We start from the raw sequence: 25,964 nt of genomic DNA on the forward strand, positions 1-25,964 counted from the left end.
AGGGCCACTTCCCATTCCACCACCAAGTGCCTCTTTTATAGCATTTGCTCCTCGCTTTTTAACTGAGCTCCCCTCACTGCCTATGAATTCCTTCGGTTTGTGTTCTCTGAGAGTTGTGTTTCTGGTCCAAGTCAATAGTGAGGCAGCTGTGGTTGGGAAAAGTAAGGGAGGTGGTGCCAAAAGGCATTCCTTCAAACTTCTTTCAGCAAGAATTTTCTGAAGATTGGAAACAAGCTAGAACCTTCCTCTGAGGCCAGGATGGAGGTGCAAACTCCAGAACTTGCCAGGTGTGCAGTGGACCGGGGTTAGGTATCCATGCTGGCCTGGGTTGAGTGTGAGGACTGTCTCATGAAGTGAAAAAGACAATGTTTGTATTTGTTGTAAATAGCTAAGTATTTTTTAACACAAAGATCACAAAGATATTGTTTGGAATCTTGGAGTTTGAAGTACATATTATCCTTGTGGGACTATGTAAACTCTCATTGGTGGGAATACAAATGAGTGAAACTACTTGGAAAATGTTCAGTGTTACCTAGTAGAGCCTAAGATTGCATACATGCTGGCCTGACAATGCAGCTTGTACATATCTACCCTAGAACAGTGGTTCTTCGATTTCAGTGGGAACCAGAGTCCCCTGGAGGATTGGTGAAAGCACACATTGCTGGGCCCCACCCCAGAGTTCCTGAATCAGTAGTTTTGGGGAGGGACCGTAGAATTTGCAGCTCTAACGAGTTCCCAGGCAGTACCAGTGCCAGTGGTCCCAGAGCCACATTCCAAGAACCATGATCTGAGAGAGGGTCTTGGACACGTATGTAGCAAGACATGAGCAACATTTTTCAAAAACATTGGTCCTGATAGTCTCAAGCTAGAAACAACTCAAATTTCCAATGAACCATGGTATATTCGTACCAGAAAGCAATGTATAGTCATCAGAACGAGTGACCTACAGCTACCTGCCTCAACAAGATGAATTTCCAAAGTGTTGATGAGTGGCATAAATGAGGCAGGCGAGAATACCTACAGTGTGATTCCATCTATGGGAAAAACAAACTGTATTCTTTACAAATGTAGACAGTAAAACTACAAAGAAAAGCGGATGGTCGATTATTGCAAAACTCAGACCAGTGATTACCTGGGGGGAGAGGGAGGAAGACACACAGGGGGCTTGGGCATGACCAGTAGTCTACCTCTGAACTTGGCTGTTGGTGATGTGGGAGATGGCCTCCTATTATTCCTTTAACTGTACATTTGTAGTTATACACATCTTTATATATTGCTACATCTTCCACTTAAAAAGAAGTTTAAAAAAATCCTTCTGTCTTTAAATAAAATGTCCCCTATCCTATCTGTGTTCTGGTTCTTTGACAACTTGCTTGAATTTTAGGATCTGCCCATTGGTTATGAAAACTTAAAACTTAAGTCTCTTAAGCTTTACTATATAGTTTAGTTATTCTTCTGGGTCAACGGTTAAAATGAAGGAATGATAGAATGCTGTTAAAGAAATATACCCTTGTTACAGTCAAATACATTTGGTGGTGTGAAGTGACGAACAAAGTGTTAAAAAGTAAAAGGCCTGTCTATTTGGAGAATGGATTTGAGTCTTGTGTTGTTAGTATGTTTATTGTCGTACATTTTATAGTAAGTTATGGTAGGCCATATAATTACTCATCTTCTAGACACTGGCGATAAGAACATACCCCTAATGACAGACATGGCTGGCTCTTCGCCGCATTACAAGTGATTTACTTAATGTCCCCCTACACATATCTCACGACTGCAAGGGTGCAGACTCTTATGCACTATGTCCATTTTGTGGGAGGAGAATCATTCTTGCAATATTTCTTTGCTTTTTGAAAGAGGGGGGGATTGAATGTGTCTGTTGACTATACTGTGATGTCTTTTGCCTCCAAAAATCCAGAGAGAAGGAGTTGGGAACATCTGCAGCCCCGGGCGGATCCCAGGAGAATGCTCATTTCTGGTTAAGAATGTGCATGCTGTCTTTTCCTGATATCAGAGTCTGGCTTTTAAATTTTATTGGGCTGAGTCTCTTTCTGGACTACACTTTTGAGTGTATCCTTTAAAAAAAAAAATAATAATTCTTAATCCCCCTTTTAAACCTAACTTTCCTTGCGGCACGGGCTGCATTTGCCCTACTTGATCACCGTGCGGATTCCCGATTCGCGCCTCCCACACGTTAAGTTGACGGTTGCATAATCGTGAAATGCATTCTTGCCATGATGACTGGCAACATTTTCTGATGACATCCCAGGAATTTGATTGCAGCTACCTACTGATATGAGTGGTATCTTTATTATTTGGAGGGGTAGCCAGACGTGCTAAGTACATTTGTTGCAAGCACAAGATGCCGAAAGGGTGTATGCCTTATTTATGATAGTGAAAACTTAGAAATGTCCCAAATGCCCATTGGTGGAGGAATGGTTAATGAAATTATGGTACAGCCACACTGTGCGATACTGTGAGACCTCCTGAGAGAAAGTAGATCTGAATTTATGCACATGTGTCAGGGGCCCCATGAGGCACTTGGTGTGCACCGTCTCATTAAATCTCCCAACAACCCCATGAGATTCCCATTTTATAGATGAGGACACTGAGACTTATCCCAAGTCACACAGTTAGTAAATGGTGCAGCAATAATTAGATCTGACTTTTCTAGACCCCCAAATTCATTTCCTTATCCAGTTACACTCTACCAGCTTATAAATGTCAAAACCATATGTACTGTTGACTCTCCTCTCGTGGAGATTTGATTCAATATGACATTGGTTTGCATAAACATGAAAAATAGGAAGAGACTCATGTAATAGCAACAGCAAACATATCTATAGTGTCAACACTAAATTAATTCTGAAGGAGGTAAGTTTCCTGTACTTTTCATGATTGAAACAAAATTTAAGAGCATACATCGAGGTTCTCATTGCATGTACCGTCCAGGTCAGGGATTTCCGTGTGTCTTCAGAGCCTTGATTCTACCTAAAATGCCAAATTATGAGTGAAGTAAGTGAGAAGTCATGCTTTTGCTCAAATGTAGCTATTGATGGTATAAGATATCACATGTATGCTTGTGTTTACAACTTTTCGTTCTTTTAATATTTACAGATGGACAGAAGAGAAAGAAATCTTTGCGAAAGAAACTGGATTCACTAGGAAAGGAGAAAAACAAAGACAGAGGTAAGGGACAGAATGAACTAGAGCGGATGCATCTTCCATGGAGCATAATGGTTGAATTTGGTGGGGTTTTTGAATTGCATAGATTTATGCGGTTCATCTCTATTATGCAAACTGGATTTCTACGATGGAATGTCATTAAAGCCTGTTTTGGTCTACTCTTTTGTGTTTGAATGGCCCTGTATTGAATTGATGAATTCAACTGTTTTGAGCAAAGTGTGACTTTGGCCAAGTTTATGGTTCCAATTATGATGCTGGCCAATCAGCAACACATAAGAAGAACCTGGATTGAGTAGCCATGGACAGCATCTCTAACGCTAACCAGCTGTCTGGCAAGTCCAGATCATTAGGCAGGGCTAGTTGAATGAGAAAAAGTTTGGATTCGCCTGCCATGGCTACTGGAAAGAAACAGTCTCATCCTCATGGGCTACTGGAGATGGGCCATTCCCAGCATTTTTATGTCAGATCACAGCATGCTTATTTTTTGCCCTGTATGTTTTGGGAATTGTTGACTCTCTCCGTACTGTTTTGTGTCCCCGTCTATGTCTATTTAGGGAACTGACACATTAGCCACTCTTTCAGAGGTATTTGTGGTCATTTTTAACTAATACTCATTGAGCCTGCATAATGGGCACCTCTCTGTGGCTTGTGTGCATGGTCCCGTATGAGATGACTGCTGAGTGGTGTGGTTGTATGAATGTATTTCCATTTTATGTGACATAATGAGTGAATGTTGAGTGAGGAGAGCCATATGTCTCACCTTGGAGTTCTTTTCTATAATGATTGAATTCCTGCTTGAAAAATAATGGAAGGCAATAAAACGGAAGGTATAAAAATAAATGCACTGTGGTCAGTACTGGACCAGACCTAGTCCACACCATTGATCCCAGACCCTACACCCGTGTTGTGAACTGTGCCTAAAGTGTCATGGTATTTGGGGACTAAAAGGAGATAAAAGAATTCTATTTTTTAAAAATATTTTATTTATTTATTTGACAGACACAGCGAGAGAGGGAACACAAGCAGGGGGAGTGGGAGAGGGAGAAGCAGGCTTCCCGCCGAGCAGGGAGCCCGATGCGGGGCTCGATCCCAGGACCCTGGGATCATGACCGGAGCCGAAGGCAGACGTTTAATGACTGAGCCACCCAGGCGCCCCTGGATAATTCTTTAAAAAAAAAAAAAAAAAGATTTATGTATTCATTTGAGAGACACACAGAGAGAGAGAATGAGTGGGAAGGGGGCAGAGGGAGAGGGAGAGAAAATCCTCAAGCAGACTCCCCACTGAGCACAGAGCCCCATGTGGGGCTCCATCCCAGGACCCCGAGATCATGACCTGAGCCGAAATCAAGAGTCGGCCACTTAACCGACTGAGCCACCCAAATGCCCTCAGACTGGATAATTCTTTGTTATGGAGGCTATCCTGTTCATCGTGTGAGATGTTCAGTGGCATCTCTGGCCCAGTAGCACCGCCCCCAACCAGAATATCTCCAGACATTTCAAATGTTTACCTCAGACTGGAGAAAGGGAGTTGAAAATGTGAATGATCCCTGCCTCTCACTGCACAGTCGAGTAAGTTGTGGAGCCTTTAAAATTCCCAGTGCCCAGACCCCCCAACCTCGAAAGTGTGATGCCACTGGTCTATAGGGGGTACTGGACATGAGTAATTTTCTAAAGTACTGATGTGCAGCTTCTGAGATGAGAACTCGGTCCATATTAGCCAGTGTCCTCACCAGCAGGGCACATCCTATCACAGCCGAATCCGCTGCTGGAATAATCAAGGCAAGGGGCATTAAGTCTTTTTTTTTTTTTTTTTTTTTAATTTTTAAAAAAAATTTTTATTAACAAATAATGTATTATTTGTTTCAGGGGTATAACTTTTGTCCAGCTACCTATCACTGTCTGATAAATTGTATTCTATTTAATCGGTCCGTATGTTCTTACCCTTCTTTTTAAGTGAATATTAGTAACCAGGGTAGCTTTTTTTTTAATATTTTATTTATTTATTTGAGAGAGAGAATGAGATAGAGAGAGTACATGAGAGGGGGGAGTGGGAGAGGAAGAAGCAGGCTTCCCGCCAAGCAGGGAGCCCGATGCGGGGCTCGATCCCGGGACTCTGGGATCACGACCCGAGCCGAAGGCAGTCGCCTCACCGACTGAGCCACCCAGGTGCCCAGCAGGGTAGCTTTTTTAAACTAGAGTCTTACTCATTCTATTCCTGCCATCCATCACCTTTACCTCACTAGATTAGAGAAATTCTTAGTGTTTATCGAGAGTATTAAAGGGGACATTCAGGCTGGCATTAGTAATGTGTATCTTTAAAGTTGGTTTACTCTAGGATGATGATACTGATCCAAGGACTGAATCCTTATAATGGAGACTTGCAGCGATTCTTCAGAATTGCCCGTTCAGGCTAGACTAAACGGAATGAGCATTTTTGCGGGAGATGATTGAGTTCCCTCAGCAGAGAGAGATGCATGTGTGCTTGCTCAGGTTACAGAACAGCAGGAAGCAAGGATGTGAATGAGCAGAAAAGGAAGGGCCGGGGGATGTCATTGACCAATGTGTCCTGGGCTATGGTACATTTTTCGGACCATAGCGTATTTACATCTTAAATAAGCTCAGGGAGAACTTGGCAGTGTTCTATAAGGCTGTACAGGTTGCTGGCCGGGAAAAAGGAAGGCAGGTTCTGGTGGTCCAAAGAAAAGACACATGGCCCCTCCAACCAAATTAGAGAAAAATATCAGGCTTCATGGCAAAAGAGGATTTTTCTTATTCCTCTTTTAAAGTAGCTCTGATCTTTAAAAAGACAATGTCCTGGGCTTAAGTGAAGCTTAATTACCTGGAATATCTTCTGAACAGGAAGTCCTGTCTATGTGCACACATCCATTACGTGGCTGCCCTGGCAAGCAGGGCAGGAGGGGCCAGCGTGCGGGTCTTGCAGAGTCGTAATGGTTCACATTATTTTCTTCCACTTGAATATTAACATTGGGGTTCCTAACAGCTGCACATGTGGAAAATGATAATCACTGGAGTCCAAAAGTAAAAGAAGGAAAACAGGAAGCTCTCAGTGACCTCTTGGGTTAGGTCATCTAAAAATAAATAGGAGCAGCTTTTTAGAATCCAATTGCTCTCCCAATAAAGAGTGATTCATTAAGTGTTTGATAGGCTGCTGGATTAATTGATTCATTCAGAGTGAATCATGTCCTGTATTTTATTTAATTGCCTTGACATCAAACACGGCAGATCATGTGACACTCCTGTGTCCCTCTTGCCACTTCAGCCAGTGCCCGTACAACTCTTGAATTCCATATGGAAACGAATTCAAGATGGATGCTGGGTGGGAAAACATATTTTCAACCAGAAGAGTTCCGAGTCCTTAATTTCTCTTAGTTAAATGACTTGGCAACCAAATAAACAGTTTTTAAACTTTCAGAACTTCAGCAAATTTCTTTCGTGGGTCAAAAAGAAATCACTTGTGGGGAAAAGATTTTAAAATAGCTACTTTGTTCCAGTTCATGTGGTTCCTAGTCAGAGCGCAGGGGGCATAGGTTTTACTGTGGCATACGTCTGGGAGCTAGGTCCCCGCTTCACAGGGTATTTCAGACTATGCCGTGTATTTGTTTACATGAAATCTGGGGATAATTCGGGTCTGGCACTGTTCTTTAGGCTGAAATAGTATCATGCCATGTCTTATTGTTCCTCAGTGTCTGAGTATGTTACTACACGCCAGGTATGACGTCGCACTCGATAGGAATAGCGGATACAACTTTATTTTGCATCATAATAAATAGCAGTAAAAAAATCAAGTATCAGCTATCACTATGTAGAAATTCTCAAGGAGAATGTATCGAATGCTGTCTTTGAGTGCTGTTACTGGAAACGAGAGAAGCTGGGGGAGCATGACCCCAGGAGAGAATAGGAAGGGGCCACCTCACACGGGGCTGTGTGCGCCCCGCATGGTGTTTGGTCTACATGCTGAGAACATTGAACACCATCAAGGTGCATTAAGGAGGGCGCATCTTAATGGTGTGTTTCAACAGATCGCCACACTGCAGTGTGGAACATGAACTTGGGAGGGGGAATAAGACAGGAGTGGAGGGAGGAAGCCTGATTCTCGAGGTGGAATCCCTTTTGGGGAGGACAAGGGCCAGAATGGGACCAAGGGAGTGAGTGGAAAAGGTGGCGTGCAGGAAAAAGGTAAGGGGAGAGGAGATGGTCAAGGAGATGGGAGGATGGAGAATTAGGTGGGCCTTTAGGTAGACATCCGAGCCGCCAAGTGTGACGGTAGCTTGGGAGTCTGACCACGGGTCAGTCAGTGCCAAGAGAAGAGAGCAATGGGCAGGAGACAAGAGGAACCTTGTGATAGCGGGTTTCTGCCACACAGTGGGAAGGTGCAGATCTGGAAGCGGCTGTAAGGAGCCAGAGGATGGCATGCCACCTCCCGGCCCCACAGTTCATGGGCTGGGAGAGCACACAGTTGCTACTCATGAGCGCAGCAGGGGAAGCAGTCTCCTTGGTGAACACGTACTGTAGATTAGAACATGATACACACCGTGCCTGGCCCCAGAACACTGAGTCTTGGGAAATGTCCATCTGGTTTTAAAAACCCTATTATCAACTCTATTAGCCACTATCAACACAGAGTCTCCAGGGTTTTTTCCCCAAGAGAAGAGCTTTGAATCCACAGAGAAGCATGTGTGCCCAACATTTTATTTACACATGAGGAGGGTGTTGCTAAATAGACTTGTGATGAGTTCTCAGTTTCACAATAGCCACATTTTGAGAAGCAGTCATATTCAAGGAATCCTGCCTAGAATTTTCCAGAGTCTAGACACGGCAACACAAGTTTAGGGCGTAGAGAGGCCTCCTTTCTGAAGCCTGTAAAGGTTCTCAAGAGAAAGCAACAAGAAACAGGAGACCACATCAAAACTCTATCACTGAAAGAATAAATAAACTCCACCAGGAAAGAAAGACTATTAGGGAAAAATAAAAATCTGTTAGCAGGTCATCTCTTGAGTGAGAACCAAAGAGAAAGAAAAATCGGGAAGAATGACTTCATGTATCCCATCTGTTTAATTTGTGTTCCGTTATTCCAGTTTGCAAGGAAAGTGGCAGACTTTGGGACACTGCAAATGACAGATACCAAAGGAAACCAGTTTTCTTCTTTTTTTCTAGGGATATTAGAAACTCTAAATGAGTCCGACTGGTTTTCCTTACGTGGCAAAACTGGCTAAGAGAGGAGTCAGTAGTCCCCATCTCCTACGAAATCCCTGCAGAGAGCGTGCCTAAGTGAGCAGACACGTGCCACTCGATACGTTTATTGCTGTCCTTTCTGCTGTTGTTATCCGCCCCCCCCCACCGCCATGGTTTTTGTGCCAGCCTTGGCATCTGTAGGTTTCTAGGCTCGCCGCGGGTTTTCTGAAGCAAGACTCTTTGATTATTCCCATAGACAAGACAGTGCTGATTTGCACCATACACCCCGGGGTGCACGGCTCGTGGTCTGGTATTCTAATTGTGCTAGTAGTGGAGATGGCCCTTTATCAGTAGTGAGTACTGGGTCTTGCTACGCTGTCTACATGGATCACTCAAAAACATGCCGAAAGTTTTGTTTGTATTACTTATCGTATGCCACCTAGTTTGTCGATCGAGAATGGTAAGCATCCTCCGAAAATCCCAAAATGCTGATGTTTTGATTTTTCACTTCAAAACAGACTGCATGTTTTGATGGAACCAAAGGTGCAGGCTTCTTAAGTGCCATTTCTGCTTTTAATGTAGACTTGGCCATCAGCCCAGTGATGTTAAAATGTTGCCATGGATCAAGGAAGAAAGCCTTTTAAAGCCTCTTTCCACCTGATTTAAAGTTAGCCTTTTCTTTCAAAGAACAAACAGCCCTCAGAATTGTTTTCCCTTGATCATTTTGGTTTTATTCATAGGGGTTATAAAAACAAGGGAGAGGCTAGACTCCCATATTCTGCTGCTAGGAGATGTAATTTTGGGTCTAAAAGAAATAATGCATTTAATCTAATTATGAATGCTTTTCAGCATAAATCTAAAATAGTGCCCAAAAGATGCCTGGCCCTAAGGATCCGTGTGCTTACAATGTAGGTGTATACATATGGATCAGCGATTCAGAAAGCAACTGTGTGTCCATCTCCAAATAAGGAGGTAGATTTCTGCATTGTGCTCCTTCCCCCCAAATTGTCCTTACTAGAGGATTTAACACATTGTATCTTGGGCCCTCACTGGTTATTTAGTGGTGAGAGTCTACTTCTACATGGGCCGGCAGAATGGCTTGAGTATATAGATCATGAGAGCAACATCCCTAGCCCAGCAACTGGAGGCAGCCTGTGGGGGACAAGGAACATGGAGGGAAAAAGCGGACTCCCCCCGAGCTGCTCCCCTGCCTCTCGGGTCCTCACTCACCTAGTGGCTGTTTTACTGGGAACCCCAAAGTGGATCCACTTAACTGAACTTAGGTCTTTGCTCCATGCATCTCTCCACTGTGGCGCCTGACAGCCACCTGTGTAATTATTTCCATATCTGACTCCCACTCCCCCACCCGCCCCTTACTCTGGACCCTTCAAGAGCGAGCACTACACCTCTTGTAAGCTTTGTACTCCCATCGTGGTAGCTGTTCAGTGAGTCCCTGTGGAATAAACGGATGCACGTAGCCTTCTCACGCCTTGTAAGTTCTGGGGGCTCTTGAGACACATACCCAAAGACCAACAGTTTATAAAATTGTGTCCTCGTGAGGATGAAGCATTGTGTACAGTCTATCAAAAATGTCACATTTCTCCATAAAGTGATTTCCTTTAAAACATACTTGAGATATGTGGGGAAAAAACGAGAGGCCTAGATTTCTAAAAACCCACGTTCTTTATACATACTGGCCTACTTGATAGAAATAGAAACCTTGGCCACTCTGATACATACAGAAGTCATCCCTGTATTTTGATTGAAGAATCAGTTCTTCAGGAAACGGTCATTGGACTACGTCTGCCCTTGGGTCTGACGCGTGAGTGAGAGCCTTCACTGGCCCAGTCATGTCTGAAAGTGAGTGTTTGTTTTTTGATTCCAGAATTCATCCCCCAGGCATTTGGAATGCCCTTATCCCAAGTCATTGCAAATGACCGGGCCTATAAACTCAAGCAGGACTCGCAGAGGGACGAGCAGAAGGATGCATCTGATTTTGTGGCTTCCCTCCTCCCGTTTGGAAGTAAAAGACAAAACAAAGAACTCTCAAGCAGTAACTCATCTCTCAGCTCCACCTCGGAAACACCAAATGAGTCAACGTCCCCGAACACCCCAGAACCAGCTCCTCGGGCCAGGAGGAGGGTGAGTTGGCCAGTACTTTCTCTGACACCACCGCTAAAACAACCGAAGCATTACAGGGTTATTCTCTGAACCTCTGCTCTTGTGAAAACTAGAAATGGAGTCCAGGGACCTGTCAATGACCCCATTCGGGGACCATGGGGCACGTGACACAGCCTCAAAGCCTTTTCCCGGCCGCTCTCAGAGCTGCTGGGTGCCTCCCTTGGTTCCCCATGTGTGTGCCCCGTGATGTCCTGAACATTCTACAGCATCACTGTTGACCGTGCTCTAGCTTCATCTTCTGTCGTACCACCAGACTTGCCCTCGAGACTGTGAGGCTGGAGGGCGGGGCCAGGTGGTTTTGTTCCTCTCTTCATCTCTAGTCCAAGAACCACGCCTGGCCCCCCAGCCACCTGGCTGCCGGTCCTCGTAAGCGATGAGTTGTTTTTTTTTTTTTTTATCAATGGAACTTTTTTTCACAAGAAACCTACATATGTATTGTATATCATATATCATATATCTGATATATCATATCATATATCATATATATATATATATAGAGAGAGAGAGAGAGGGGAAGGGCACATATGTCCTCTTTCAAATCAATGCTCAAACAACACAGTACCAGGTCTTAAGTGAGCGCTATGTTCTAGGCACTGTGTTATTTCTTGTTTCAGATTCCCTGTTTCAATCCAGGAAAGCTGAGTTCTCAGGCAAGCTGGTTGGTGATCGGCTGAGTCAGTTGACAAGCATCTCTAAAAATTTCCTAGGTCGCTGGGAGATCTTCTCTCCTTTTCCTCTTGCCTGGAGACCCCCAAATCTTTGCCACCTCCAGCCACTCACTACTGCCCTAGTGAACCCCCCCCCAAAAAAACCCAAACACTTCCCACTTAAAATCCACATTCGAGACCTCGCCAAGATAAAGGGGCACCTGAGCCACCGCTGTTTTTCAAGGCTTTGGCTATGTTTAAAAGTGGAGAAATGATGACTTTCCAGGATATTTAAATGTACGTGATGGAACTGTTCCTGCAGTCTCATCGTCACCTCTCAGACTGCGTGTCCTAAGGCCGTAACACCCAAACTCCTCATATGAGATCTCTGGGAATCTGGGGCCCAGGCAGCAGGCCTCCCAGATGCCCTCTCTTCTGGCCAGGCCCTTGCCAGGATACCAGCAGCGAGCCCCTTCCTCTCCGCTTCATCGTGGGGCGGGGGGGAGCCTTGGCCGTGTAGACACGGCTGGTGCCCTGCTCCCCTCCACTCGGCCTTTCCCAGTCCCAGCATGCCAGAGCCCTCCTTCCACCTGCCAGCACCTCACCCCCGCCAAGGGCTTTCTCTGATGGCCAGAGGCACCCACCCATGCAGGTGATAGGCTGCAAGTGCCGAAACATTGAATGTCACCTCCCGGCCCCTACCAGAAGTTGCCCTTAATCAATGACTCTTGAGGCTTGCGGTGTAAATAGCCCAGCACACTTGCTCCCCAGCCCAGTTAGCTCTGAGGTGCTTGACCCACACTGTCTCCCAGAGGTCCCCAGGGTGCTTGGGCACCAGCTGCCCACGGACTTGTCATAGGCTGGGTGATGCTCTTCATCTGCTGCCCTCCCTCCCCTGTCTCGTTCCCCCACCCCCTACAGCTGTTTCCCGGGACCACGTTCCTGATAAAGTTCTTTGTGCCAGTTCTGGGGGAAACCCAACTAAGACCATTCCATGGAATCCAATGTTAAAAATCTGCTTCCTAGAGTCATAGTCGAGATGCTTGGTTTTTATTTGCGAGGCTTCTCTGACTTTACCTCATTCGTCGATCATGTATGTCATTTTTTTTCTTGTTTCAACAAATGAAGTGGTTGGGGCAAAATATTACAACCCGATGTCCTCCCTCTCTCGTCTTCCATTGGCGAATGTTGTTTGTGGGAATTGTAACTGCCACTCCCTTAGCTTGTTGTGGTATTTCCTCACTTTTTCAAGGGGCGTTGGCCGTTTTCCTTTTAGTGTATGAACAGCGTGATTGAATGAAGCGGCGTTATTTCAAGGGTGACACACAGTCCTGGGCAAAAGCATTATTGGCTAGCGTGTGAGGGAACTTGCTCTTGTTTTCTCCACCCACGCTCTATGTTCACGTCTGTGTATGATTTGCAGGGCGCGATGTCAGTGGATTCTATCACAGATCTTGATGACAATCAGTCTCGACTGCTAGAAGCATTACAACTCTCCTTGCCTGCTGAGGCTCAGAGTAAAAAAGAAAAAGCCAGAGATAAGAAACTCAGCCTGAATCCCATTTACAGACAGGTCCCCAGGCTGGTGGACAGCTGCTGTCAGCATCTAGAAAAACATGGTAAGCAGACTTGTCTGGCAGTGATCAAGTATGAGAGACTCTCATTTATTCAAGCTTCATGGATTTAAGTACCCAAGTTCAATGCTTTGTTCGTTTGCTCAGACTCTGGGCTTAAATTTCCTTTGCGAAGAAAGTTTATAGATCTGAGTGTGTGCTTTAGAGAGTACTGGGCTAAACAAGATTGTGGGGGACAAAAATCAACTCGATGGTGTTCAGGCTGCCCAGCACCCAAAGGGTCCTCAGATGTGAGCCTGGAGGCCGAGATCTGTTGGGCTGGGTCTGTCCCCAAGCCTCCCCTCAAACAGAGCCCAGCCACTTTTATCTTTTTTATGCATCAACATTACTAGCAAGGCTTCCTTTAAAAAATAAGAGTCCAGCTTCTAAAAAAAAAAAAAAAGATTTGCAAACCATTCCTTAAGTGAATAGAAAATACATGGCTTTTGACAACAGCTTTTCTATATTGCTGTTTGCATTTTTATGGAAAGGTGTCCACTTCAAACTTCTTCATAATGACCCTTTAGCAACTCTATTCCAATTAATATGCTGACTTAAAAATACACTTCTTTAAAAATTTTCCTGAAATGTAGACTTTTGGCTCATCAAACTGCCATTTCCATAACCTGAATGTGTTTCCTATACTGTTAGCATGCATCTTATGGACACGAGAAAAGTTAATTGCTTTTTTACTATAAAATAATACACTCATTGTAATAAAGAAAGAAAGAGAAAAGCAAAGAAAATTCTGAGGCTATCACGGAGACATAACTACTGCTAATATTCTCATCTAATTTTTTCAGTATAAATGGGACTTTGTAAAAAATAATTACGGAGATATCTAAGTATCTTAATCACTAGATAACATATGGATGACTTAACGAAGTTAATATGTATTGAAGGTTTATTTGTCTATACAAAATTTTTTTTAAGATTTATTTACTTGAGAGAGAGAGCACGACTGGGGGGAGGGGGAGAGGGAGAGGGAGGGAAACCCAAGCAGACTCCCCACTGAGCCTGGAGCCTGACACGGGGCTCGATCTCACGACCCTGAGATCACAACCTGAGCCAAAACCAAGAGTCGGATGCTCAGCCGCCTGAGGCACCCAGGCACCCCTCCATACAAAAGTTTTATATGTACCTGTGTGGATGTGTGTATCTATCTGTCTCTTCTCCTGGGAGAGCACACTGGGCGTCAAGGAAAATGCCTTAGTCATTTCGAATTCCCAACACTTAGTATCATGATTAATACAATGTAGGTGTTCAATAAATATTACTTGCACGGAATTATTTTTTAAAATAGCTTAGCACCAAAAGTGTTCAGTACTGCAAATATGTAAATTCAGCCTAAATTTCACTGTGAGGTAGAAAAAGAGACCCATACTTTTATAATTATAGTTTTTCCCTATAAAGAATGTAGAGAGTGAACTGTAAGCAGTTTAAAGAGTCCTAAGTGAGAAAATTCTACTCCAATCCTTCAAAAATCCAGTGCCAGGCTGAGTAACTGCTTATGTGAAAGAAAAAACTTGGTATGTCTTTCTCTTTTCTTTTTGAAAATGAATTTTCATGAATTATAATTTGTAAAATAGTATTTCCTTGAAGCTTACTAAAAAACTGGACAGTTCTTTCTTTTTTGGAGTGGTTAACATGCAGTGTAGGGCCTAAAAGAAAGAAGATTATCTTTTCAAGGACCTGATTCTGCTCCCAGTTTCCATGGTGTTTAGCTCCAGAGAAATACAAGACATATTCAAATGCAAACGGATATTAATCTTGGTCACTTGAAACCAATGAAAAAAGAGCAAGCCTCAAAAACAATTCTTTCATAAGACTTTATTTGCCTGTTTGGCAAATGGGTAGGAAAGAGTTTGAGTCACTTTAGCCTTATAAACATTTGTCAGAGATCTTTTCATTCCCTCCACAATTGGTCTTGAACAGTTATCTTGACTCTGTATATAGCACCCTTCCCCACTTACATTTCACCCAGATGCTTTCTGTACTATTAGCTCAAAATTCCTTAAGCATCCTCAATTTCCCAGAAGCGCAAATTTAAAAAAACACCACCACCACCGCCACCACCACCACCACCACCACCACCACCACCAACAACAACAACAAAACCAGACAATATAGTGGAGACTCAAGCCCTATTGCATTTCTGGGATTTGGGCTGATTGTAAGGTGGGGCGTCCTGCTTATTCTGCCTGCCCTCTTTCCTTGAATTCCCTAAGCCTGAGATCCAGGTGCTCTGGGGTCATGTTTCCATTCTAGTTTCTGGTGAAAAGGAGAGAAAGGTGATCGCGTCGATTTCTGGGACAGGCCAGAGCAAAGTCACGTTCCTTTGCCAGGTCAGTGCCTTTTTGGGTGGACGCCTGGTTCTATCAGTGACTGTCTTAAGTCAAGGTTACTAAATGCGTGGACTGTATCTTCTCTTTGAGAAAAATCACCATCTCTCTCTCTTATGTGAGAATGGCATTGGCCTTCTGAAGGCTGTCCGTTGCTCTACCTAGAAACAAACAAGCAAACAAACACATATTTTAAAAACTTAAAACAGATTCTAACCAACTGAGATACATAGGAACTATAGCACTTGATTACTAACTCGTTAGTTTTTCAATTATAGTCATCTTTGCCGAGTGAGAAAGTACTCTAATCGAGGAGATAATGTCATTGAAATGGGCACTTCTGAAGAGTCTGGAGGGATTCAGGTGAATGAATAGTCCCGCCTGTGTAGGAAATGCCCTTATGATATTTCATTTATGTAGAAAATTCAACTCTTCAAAAGCCATCAGAAACTAAGAAAATAAATGCAGCCAAAATTAAAATTGCCAACACCTGCTATTATATTACAGTCTTCTCTGTTGTGCAAAGGAGACTCATTCAGTTCAATCAGGGTCTGTTTCTCTCTATATAGTAGATGCCAGATATGATTCGAAGAACTCTATGTGCCTTAATTAATTGAATCATTGCATAACTATTCAGGCAGATACTCATTATGCTCCTTTTGCAGGTGAAAAAGTATAATTCTGGAATGATTCTAAAGAGCTCGATTACCCTGTTCACAAGCTCCCAGGGAGGTAGAAGCAATAGATTAGGCTAGGGGTTGGCCTCACTTGTGAGGAAGACAAACTGAGAGCAGCAACAGGAAGGTACAGAAGTTTACAGAAAATAGATGCAGAACAAAATCCTACCCAAGGGCAAGCACCAACATGTGATTATGCAAATCAGCAATAATTAGCCTCTCATCATGATTCTCTCAAATTATTCTGGAAGTTCAGGATACCATTTATAAGATAGAGAACTGATAAATGAGATTTATGGACTTATATTTATAAATGAGTTTGTAATTATAGATGCTATCTTTTCTAACTGAAAAGCCCTGGAAAATGAACCAAAAAGGGATTATACTTGATACATAAGGTGGCAAGACCATAAAATCAATATACAAAAAGATACCTACTTCCTATATAAGAGCAATAATCAGTTATATACTCTAACAGTAAAATAATTCATTCATATTAATATCAAAAACATACCGAGAATATCTGTAAGAAGAAGCAGGAAACTTCTATAAAGAAAACTGCAAAGTTCTACCAAGAGATCTAAAACATGATTTAAACAAATTAAGATGTTTACGTTGGTTCTGGATGAAAAGAAATAATGTTATAAAGATTGTAATTCTTTCCAATGTGATTATATGCTGTACTAGTCCGAACTCTTTCAGTGGCACGAGAGAGGAACCCAGATAAAATTAGATTAAGCAAAGCACCCCCCCCAAAAAAAAATCCTATTTACATACTGGAAGTCTCAGTATTGTATGTAAATTCAGGCACAGCTGGATCCAGGATTCAAATGATGCTCGGAGAACATGAGTCTGTTTGCTGGCTTTACTCTCAGGCCATCTCTCTTCACGTGGCTGCAAAATGTCCATTAGTGGCTCCAAATCAGCATCGCCCTCATAACCGATTATCCCAAATGAAGAGAAAATGAGCCACCAATGAAAAAATAAATGTAGATGATGATCATCAGTGGCGATGATTAATGTCTTGCATAGGAAAAGGAGAGTCATTCAGACATTCTGTGCCCCCTGAAGGAAATACATAATACTTCTTAGGAAGTATTCTTGCCCCCCCCCAAATCAAACCTGAATCAAAGAAAACTCTGGCTCAACTATGTAAAAAGAAAAATACGCACATACATACACCGAGAAAACACTGGATAGAAATAAAACAAAATATTAAGAGTGGCTATTTCTACATCATGTATTTTAAAAAGTATATTATCTTTTACATTTTTCTGCATTTTATAGATTTTCTTTAATAACTACTTTTTTATTATAATCAGTGAAACAATAAATATCTATTTTTAACATCGATGAAGAGCTAAGAATTCCTATAAAATACATGTTAAAGGGCGCCTGGGTGGCTCAGTCATTAAGCGTCTGCCTTCGGCTCAGGTCGTGGTCCCAGGGTCCTGGGATCGAGCCCCGCCTCGGGCTCCCTGCTCGGCGGGAAGCCTGCTTCTCCCTCTCCCACTCCCCCTGCTTGTGTTCCCTCTCTCGCTGTGTCTCTCTCTGTCAGATAAATAAATAAAATCTTTTAAAAAATGCATGTTTAAATAATTATTCTGAATGATGAAGAAAATGTTACTTTTTTCATGTGGAGAAGATGTGGAATACATAATATCACATGAAAAGTTTTTCATCAGAAACGTTTAATGTGACATGCCCCTGGTGCTTATAGGCCTAAGCTTCAGGCACCTGCAAAATGTAATGTGGGATAACTAAGCAAGCATTCATGCACACTGTTGTGCTGTCTCCGTTCTGCATGTTGCTGGCATTCTATGTCCGTGGTGATTTCCTCCAGTTTCGAGCCATGAAACTGGACTGTTGATTTTGTTTGCTTCTTTGCAGGCCTCCAGACAGTGGGGATATTCCGAGTTGGAAGCTCAAAAAAGAGAGTGAGACAAGTAAGTTAAAAGTGAAGACTGTATTGTACATTTCACTTCACTTTCACTTGAATTACCTCAGGCAAAGTTGCAGCTTCTGCACATTCATTCCGGAATAGCTCTTCTGTATCCTCCCACCAATTACAGTGTAATTGATTCACAAGAGGTCAAAGGCAACAACTGAGAAGCTCAGAAAGGTTGTGATGGAGTTAGGATCAAACCCTTGGAATCAAAATGTTTGGCATGTCCAGCCAAACAAAACTAATTTATAAACCTCTTATTGAAACTTTAAAAGCAGGAGATTCAGAGAGCACCTAATCAGGAAGGGATAATAAATAGAAGACCATTGTCTAACACTTGTTTTTACTAAAATGCAATATAAATGATGCCATTAACGTTCCCTTCATATAAGGTGCTATGTTTACAGTTTTACTTTCTCAAAAAGAAATCATTCTTACTACGTTTCCGTGAAACTGCTGCCCCCCCCCAACTCATTATTCACATGGGGACCTTGCCCCTTGGTTTCCTTCAGCACTGTGTAACATTCTCACAACAGAAGTTTGATGCTAGACCTTCGGGAATAGGTTCCTGTGAGCGGGCAGGTATTTGTGTTTATGAGGGCTTCACAAAAGGCAAACCTCCCTTTGAAAAAAGAATTCGTTTGTTGGCTAAAAGAAAATTAAAACATGATGTTTCAAGACTGATGAATCACAGACCTGTACCCCTGAAACAAATAATACATTATATGTTAATTTAAAAAAAAAGTGATGTTTCCTCTGTTGGTCCCAACAGAAAGAAGTAAGAAACTCAGCAACTCAAAAATGAAGCCAAATGAAAATAATTTTTAGTTGATGAAGCTGAAGAAATATTTGTTCATAGTATTGAAACTAACTGAAATAAATGCCTCCTGATACTTATTTTTTGTCAAGATAAAAGGGGCTTCCCAAAGGAGTCCTTTTTCTGTTTATTTGGTGGATTGCCTTTATTTTCAATAGTCACCTAAGAGACTACGGGACATTTAACATTTGGCCACAGGGCTAGCAAGAAGGAAGATAGCATGATAACATTTTGGGGCCCTCCCGCCTGAGCAGAGCAGCAGAATATTTTCAAAACACTACCTTATTGATTCCACCCACCAGCTGTGAGAGGAGCCCCTTCACCCACTTCTTTTGAGGCTTGGAGAAATTAAGAGAAATTAAGAAACTTAATTAAAGATCACACAGTTTATTTTACTCCCGGTTCAGTTCAAGATCAATGTTAAACTCAAGATCCCACAGCTGAGATTAAGCCTCTTTCCACGGTCCATTCTTTCTGCTCATGTGTGTGCTCGGGAGAGAAACGTGGCGTGTTTGAATGATCAGAGGAAGGAGTGGTGCCAAGTGGGAGACTTCCGTTCTGGCTGTCTATTATACACTGATGACAGTTGCCTGGAATCAGTGAGCAGTTCGGGACAGTGATGGGCATTCTCATCAGGTGGAGAGGTGGCTAGTGGCAGAAATTATCCCTCAGTTATATCTGGATCCACCAAAGGGAAAAAAACCTTTGCATAGAGATTTATTTAAGGATTTTCCAATCAAAATGTGATTTGTGGTTATTGAGACTTCGATTCCTAGTGTGAAATATGCCCTAACTTACCATTTTATCTTGAACATCACTTCTTAGCACCCTACACTTTTTATTCAGAACAGTTGCCACAATATTAACAGCTAATCAATCGTCTGTGGGATTACCAGTTGCTCACCAGCCTGAGAGCTGGGGGAGGATAGGGACGTTGCCTCTTCGTTCCCTAGTGTACTTTGAGACCCTGTACCAAGGCCCGGTACGCAGGAAGTTGAATGAATGGGTGAATGAGTAATTGAACCGATAAAACTCTTACAGAAGCTTATTGCATAGAGGAGATTCAGGAACTCACGGAATTATTTCTACACTAGAAAACAATACAAAGAAGTTGAGCTGTCGGTCATGGAAGTCGAGTGTAGAGTTATGACTCCCTTCGTCTTGCTATTGTGTTTTCGTGTTGTCATAAATGCTGACAAACCCAGGATAACGATTAAGTCAGGGGATCCTTTGGGGAATTGTTACTAAGGCTACTTTGACAAATCTGAAACAGCTTTTATTTAGTAATTGTCATCTTTCGAGCCTTAGTCACAAATGGCTTATCAGGGTTTTTAATTTCATCATGTGCCGCAAAAAACCTTGCTTTCTTGTTGAGTATTTCTGTAAAATGTCAAAATTCCAACCTGGTAGGATCACTGACATGCAAAACTGCTGGATGATAGATGAATTCCTCCCTCCCACATTTACCCTTGACCTAACCCCTCAGCTCTTCCTCCCAATCTTCTGGATGTCATTCTCCAGCCCTTCTGCTTGCATCATTAACAGTAAACCTACAGATACGTTTATTTAATAATGTGTATATATATATATAAATATATATTAATATACATATACGTATAATATATATATTCGTGGCTGGGTTTTGCATAGACTCTGTAGATCACGGCAAAATGTTGTTTTCTTCTCCTTTCCGGTGTCTGTATAAGCTTAAGACCAGATACTGCATGTCCCCACACTTGGTTTGCTGGGCCTTGAACGTTGAGGTATGCTGTCATAAGACTTCCACTTGAACCATTATTTTTCCAGTTACGTGAGGAATTTGACCGTGGGGTCGATGTCTCTCTGGAGGAAGAGCACAGCGTTCATGATGTTGCTGCCTTGCTGAAGGAGTTCCTCAGGGACATGCCGGACCCCCTTCTCACCAGGGAGCTGTACACAGCCTTCATCAATACTCTCTGTGCGTAACACGGCCATTTGCAGGAACGCGTCCAGGGATTTACTGGGATGTCCGACTCACTCGACAAACCTTGTGCATGTGTTTCCCAATAACTTTTTTGTTGTTGTTCTTATTTATCAGTCTCTAATGAGTGGGGTATTTGGGGAATTTTCTGAGATTTACCCTGGGGAGAATTAGCAAGGAGAAAGTTGCCATAAAACAAAGAAGAATTTGGGATGCTTTCGGATGACCCCAGCCCAGAAGAAAGTGCCATAAATTGATGCTTTGGAGGAACAGCAAGAGTTCACATTGAGTCTGTGCCTCAAAACGAGTTTGCGCTTCTGGTACGAGGAAGGAGGGAGCCACAGGAGCCCAGAGTGAGAAAAGGGGGCAGGCAACATTCCAGGGAAAGCAGGATGACGTAGCCCAGTGGCAGGGCCTGCAGTATGGCTGCTCCAGGGCTGTGGACCCAGATGGCGTGGAGGAGAAAAGGAGGACGAGGGGAGGAGCAACAGGCCAGAGCTGTGACGGCCTCCATATTTTTCTTCCTCCAGTTCCGCAGTTAAAACAGGATCACGGAAGAGAGTGAAGACACTGTCATTGTGCCGTGTCTTCGGTTATTGCCAACAAAAAGTCAATTCCTTGTGGATTGCTCAACAGAAAAGGGCCTCAAATCTGCTATAAACTCAACTTTCAGAATGTTCACCAACTCCTAGTCATTGTTAGTAAATATTTACGGAAAATGAAAGACCGCAATCCCCAAAGTAAATGTTGAGTAATGCCAGGGAAGGGAGGGAGAAACAAGTAAGGGAAATTAAGCTACCTTTCTACCCGGGATGATCGTGCTTGCTCTAGATGTTTCATTTCCCCAGGGCGACTTTTATCTTTACGTCCGTCACAGAACCTTGCGCTAAGTTGCTAAGCCAAGGGGAGAATGGTTGGAGTGGAATGTGACTGGCCTGGCTAATCCCTTTCTGAAAGGGGTGGAGAGGGGCCTATTCTAGGAACCTGGACGGTGGGAGTCCCCTCGTTAACTTACTTCGGAACGCCTCCTTTTGCCTTGCTTAGTGCTGGAACCCGAGGAGCAACTGGGCACCTTGCAGCTCCTCATCTACCTTCTACCCCCCTGCAACTGCGACACCCTCCACCGCCTCCTCCAGTTCCTCTCCGTGGTGGCCAGGCATGCCAGTGACAACGTCAGCAAGGATGGGCAAGAGGTATGATGCGCCCCCCGCGGCCCTAGATGCTGTGACTCCTTTTTCCCGGTTGTAGAAGAGTGGGCCATCAATTTGATGAGCTGTTTCACGTGGAGGAAATGACACCTGCCCTTTCCTGACCCAGCTATTGATGTCAAAAGAGAATTAGTGCAGGCCTTTCTCGGGAGGGACAGTTCCTAAGAGCACATAGGCCATTAACGTCCTGTGTTTCCAGAATGCTTCTAAACAAGGCTGTCATTTTCCCTGATGATGCTTTACGCAACACCTTGAATTTCCATTTGTGTGCAGAAGACGAGCAATGAGCTCCAGAGGGGTGTACAATCATGAAAAAATGGAGTAATGGGGTGGGGGAGATTGCTGTCCTTGTCATTAATTTGATTTGCTTCCTTAACTTGGAGCCCAAATGTGATGTCACCTCGTTATGCTTCCTGTTTGTCCCTCAAGCTCCCATCTGCCCTACAGCTAGAAGTCCAGTCTCTTCCTTTTGAGAGGTCCTTTCTCCCCTTAAACCCCTCCCCCAAAATCGACTGGCTTAAAGCCATGGAGAGTCAGTCCCGCTTCCAAACCAGGTGGAGAAGGAACCAGAAGGAACTAGGTCTGATCTGCTATCGCCATGCATCTGGATGCCACAGGGTGTCAGCTACTGGACAGCTTCTGCACAGTCCCATGGGCCCTCCTGGGATGTTCTCGTTGAACTTGGTCCCCACTCGGGCCCTAGGGTGACCCCACCCCCTGGCCATCTGAGGTCCTGGGCTCCAGTTCTCTTTGGTCACACCCATATGCTTCAAGGTGGTTTTCGGTTTCACCCTTGGACAAAGGAGATGCTGACCTCAATTTTAGGTGACCAATTAACAAGCAACCTATTTAATCTTCTCCTTAACAAGAGCTCTGTTTCCCTTTTTGATACGATGCAGTCAGAAAGCAGATGCATTCTCCTTGACCTTGGATTCCCCAGGTGATCTCAGACACTTTCCTGGGCTAACACTCATTATAAGTCAAACACAAAGAGGCCAAAGGCATTCCAAACTTATTTCACCACAGAAACTTTTCTTTTGAATCCTTGTTAAGCAGAGCTCAGCCCTATGGTGGATTCAGTTCTGTATTTATCAAGTTTCTTTCCTAAAACTCCTGGTCATGTGTTTCTTTTTTTGTTTTTCCACTTGAATCCAGAAAGGCAGTTCTGCATTTCTCATCGTCATCCTCGCTATTGGTGTGAGAATGGAACTTTCCTGAGTTAGCCATGTCTCTCTATCGTACTTATAATTAGTGAAACCTCGCTGGCTTCAGGCTTCATAATATGGCCCTGACACCTTATTTTAGCAGACACAGCTCTCCCAGGGATATGCTGTAATTCTCATAATTGTTAAGTAGTTGTATTCCCCGTCTGGGTGTCATCCTTTATCAGCTACAGATACAACACAAGCTGTAGAATCATCTGCCTAATCACTGGGTAGAGGCAGAGCCCTGACTGGGTTCCTAGGCATGCCAACTGCTTTTCAGCTGCTTCTGAAGTAAGATGTGAGCAGGCAGTCGGCTCTTAGGGGACTGAGAAGGCATCGAGGAAAGCAGGATGTCCAACTGAGCCACTCTTGCTTCTTTAAGAATCGTTTTCAGACACTCTTTCAGTCCAGATGCTGAACGAGACTCCATCACCTATGCCGAGACGAAGACAATATTCCTGGATGGGTGCAAACGCCGCTTGGCCTGCTGACACGCTTGCTGTCACCTGTCTCTCTCCGACCTCGTGCTGGCTGCATGCCAGAGGCTTTACACATTAGTCAGTCCTCCACTGCACAAGGCACCTATCGCTGCTCCCATGTTTCAGAGGTGGAAACTGAGGCCTGGAGGGGTTAAGTAACTCACCCAGTGTCCCACAGGGAGCTCCACATACAGTTGTGCAAGTTGCACATTTGTGCATTTCACAACTCTGGGGGAGGTGCGATGGACCCCACAGGCACTGTAGATTTGCAGAGTGAGCAGGACAATATCCCAGAAGACGGCAGGAGAATATGTTGAGGGAGGGGCTCCTCGGTCGGGGCCATCCAGTGACCAGTAAAGTCGCAGCTGTGGCTCAAATCCAAACCGGCCTAGCTTACTGAGAGCAGAAATCTAAACTAGGAATTAGGAAAAAAACCCCATGGGGGAGTCTAGTTGAGGGTTTTCCAGCCTCCATATCATTGATATTTGGGACCAGGTAATTGTAGGGGTTGCCCTGTGCATTCTGGGATGCTTTAGCAGCATCCCGGGCCTTTACTAAACACTTGATGTCGGTAGCAACCCCCCACCGCGCCCCGGTTGTGACAACCAAAAGCATCTCTGGACATTACCGAGTACCCTGTGAGGGGTGGGAGGCGGGGCAGAGTCACCCCTGGTTGAGAGCACTCGATGGCTTTATAACTAATTGACCATGTGTTCTTGGAGAACTCTATTCACCTTCCTAAACCTGCGTTTCCTTATCTGAACTTTGGGGATACAGATTCTTCACCTGGCACTGCACGGTGGTTGAGAAGACTAGTTTACGCTAAGGAACATGAAAATATCCTGGGGACGGCAAAGTTGTACAGGGAAGCAAGAGTTTGCGAGGGTTTCTAGACACTCCCGACCTAAACCCTGAGTCAAAATGAAGGACTAGTGACCAAACGTTAAAGCAGCAGCAGGGAGAGGGGAGAGGGTTGCTTCTGTGAAATGGTTAGACGGCACGGGCAGACGGGTCGCCCACGCCGCCGTCTGAGGTTGGAGCGAAGGCTATGGAGTGGGAAGGCCCCGAGGAGGTGCGAGGGGAAATAGGCTGTGTTCACGGAGTGCTGAATGCCTGTGTAAGCGGGTAGGTGCTGCACTCTTTTAAGCTCTGAATGTTTGGAAGAATTCCACTAAGGCAGTGTCACCCACGTTGTAGACTGGTTAGAGGCAGGGAGGGAGAGAGTTGGGAAGCTTCTGTATGAATAGCAATGTGCAGAACAGCAGTTCACATTGTCAAAGTCTCCATGGAACAGTGGCCTTGGCATTTGAATCACGGACATCCTGAGCTCCTATCTGAGTGGTGTTCAGAAGTGGTCTAATGACTGTTCCCGGGGGGCTGTGGCCTCTAGGAGGTGGAGGAGGCGAGGACACGAGGCAAGTGTAGACTTCGGGGAGGCAGTGCAGAGTCACCCCAGAGCTTCGGGGAAAAGGTGGTGAACACGGGCCAGAAAAGTTAGGAGTGGCTTCACGGAGAAGACTGAATTTAAAGCGCACACGAGCAGATGTGTAGGGCTTGAGTGAACGGAACACATAAGCTATGTGCGGGGATGGGGGTTAGCTGAAAGCCCCTCTGGTCGAAGTTCAGAGTGGGGGGAGAGGAGCGAGAGGGTGTTTGCCGAATATTTTGTTGGCGGTGGTTTGGCACGAGCACGTAGAGGATACAGGATGGGTGCACTGTCGTGAGGCCAAAATCCAGCTGTCAGATGTGCTCCAGAGACTGGGCAGCTTTCAACTTTTCCTCTCGCCTGTTTGTTGGTCGGGGTTAGATGTGTCCTGTCTCTGCTGGGTGGTTGTTAAGGTTCGGAACGTGAGGAAATGGAGCCAGAGCATCAAGGAGCTTGGAGGCTTGCACACGCTCCGCCAGCACCTTGCTGCATGACCTTGTTTCTATAAAATAGAGGAAGAGGGAAGAGAACAGAGTTGGCAGAGGGGGGAGGTCTGAGCTTCCTCCTCTATGAAATGAGCGTAGTATTTCCTTTCTAATTGGCCCTTACAGTTTACTGCATCATTAACTAATAGGATTGTAACGATTTTGAAAAGAAGGGCATGAGAAAATGTGTTGGCTGGTCAATCAGTGCTTTTCTGGGGAAAAAAATAATGATATTTTATTAAAGTACGGTGTTTAGCTATCTGTGTTTGCTTTATTTTATTCCATTTTATTTGCTTTGCTCCTTGGGAAAAAGAGAAATTCCCAAAGGGAAGAACGATGTCCTTTCTTCTAGAAAGAATATTGCAGGAGCATAATTGAAACCTCTTGAGCCATGGTTTTTCAGGTTGTCCAAGAACGCTCGGGTATTGCATGGAAAATGTGGTGTGCATATGCACTTGCTTGGTGAGAGAGTCCGTAGCCGGCCTTCAGTTCTTCAGAGAGTCTACGAGGCAGAAAAGATGGAGCACTGGGTGTTATATGAAAACAATGAATCGTGGATCACTACATCAAAAACTAATGACGTATTGTATGGTGACTAAC

General features: G+C 44.1%; 1 protein-coding gene across 7 annotated transcripts in view; it reads left to right on the plus strand.

The window, feature by feature from the left end:
- Positions 1-25,964, plus strand: part of ARHGAP6 (Rho GTPase activating protein 6) — a 246,277-nt gene that overhangs the window by 185,593 nt on the left and 34,720 nt on the right. For all 7 annotated transcript variants that reach the window (XM_025857723.2, XM_073902102.1, XM_073902099.1 and 4 more), the window contains exons 3-8: positions 3,118-3,189; positions 10,265-10,521; positions 12,631-12,826; positions 17,730-17,785; positions 20,408-20,558; positions 21,606-21,754. In XM_025857723.2, coding sequence (XP_025713508.1) covers positions 3,118-3,189; positions 10,265-10,521; positions 12,631-12,826; positions 17,730-17,785; positions 20,408-20,558; positions 21,606-21,754 — 881 coding nt within the window. The remainder of the gene's footprint in view (positions 1-3,117; positions 3,190-10,264; positions 10,522-12,630; positions 12,827-17,729; positions 17,786-20,407; positions 20,559-21,605; positions 21,755-25,964) is intronic.

The sequence above is a fragment of the Callorhinus ursinus genome, unplaced genomic scaffold (genome assembly GCF_003265705.2).
Source record: "Callorhinus ursinus isolate GAN/ISIS: 27379988/994484 unplaced genomic scaffold, GSC_fseal_2.0 scaffold16, whole genome shotgun sequence".
NCBI classification, from domain to species: domain Eukaryota; kingdom Metazoa; phylum Chordata; class Mammalia; order Carnivora; family Otariidae; genus Callorhinus; species Callorhinus ursinus.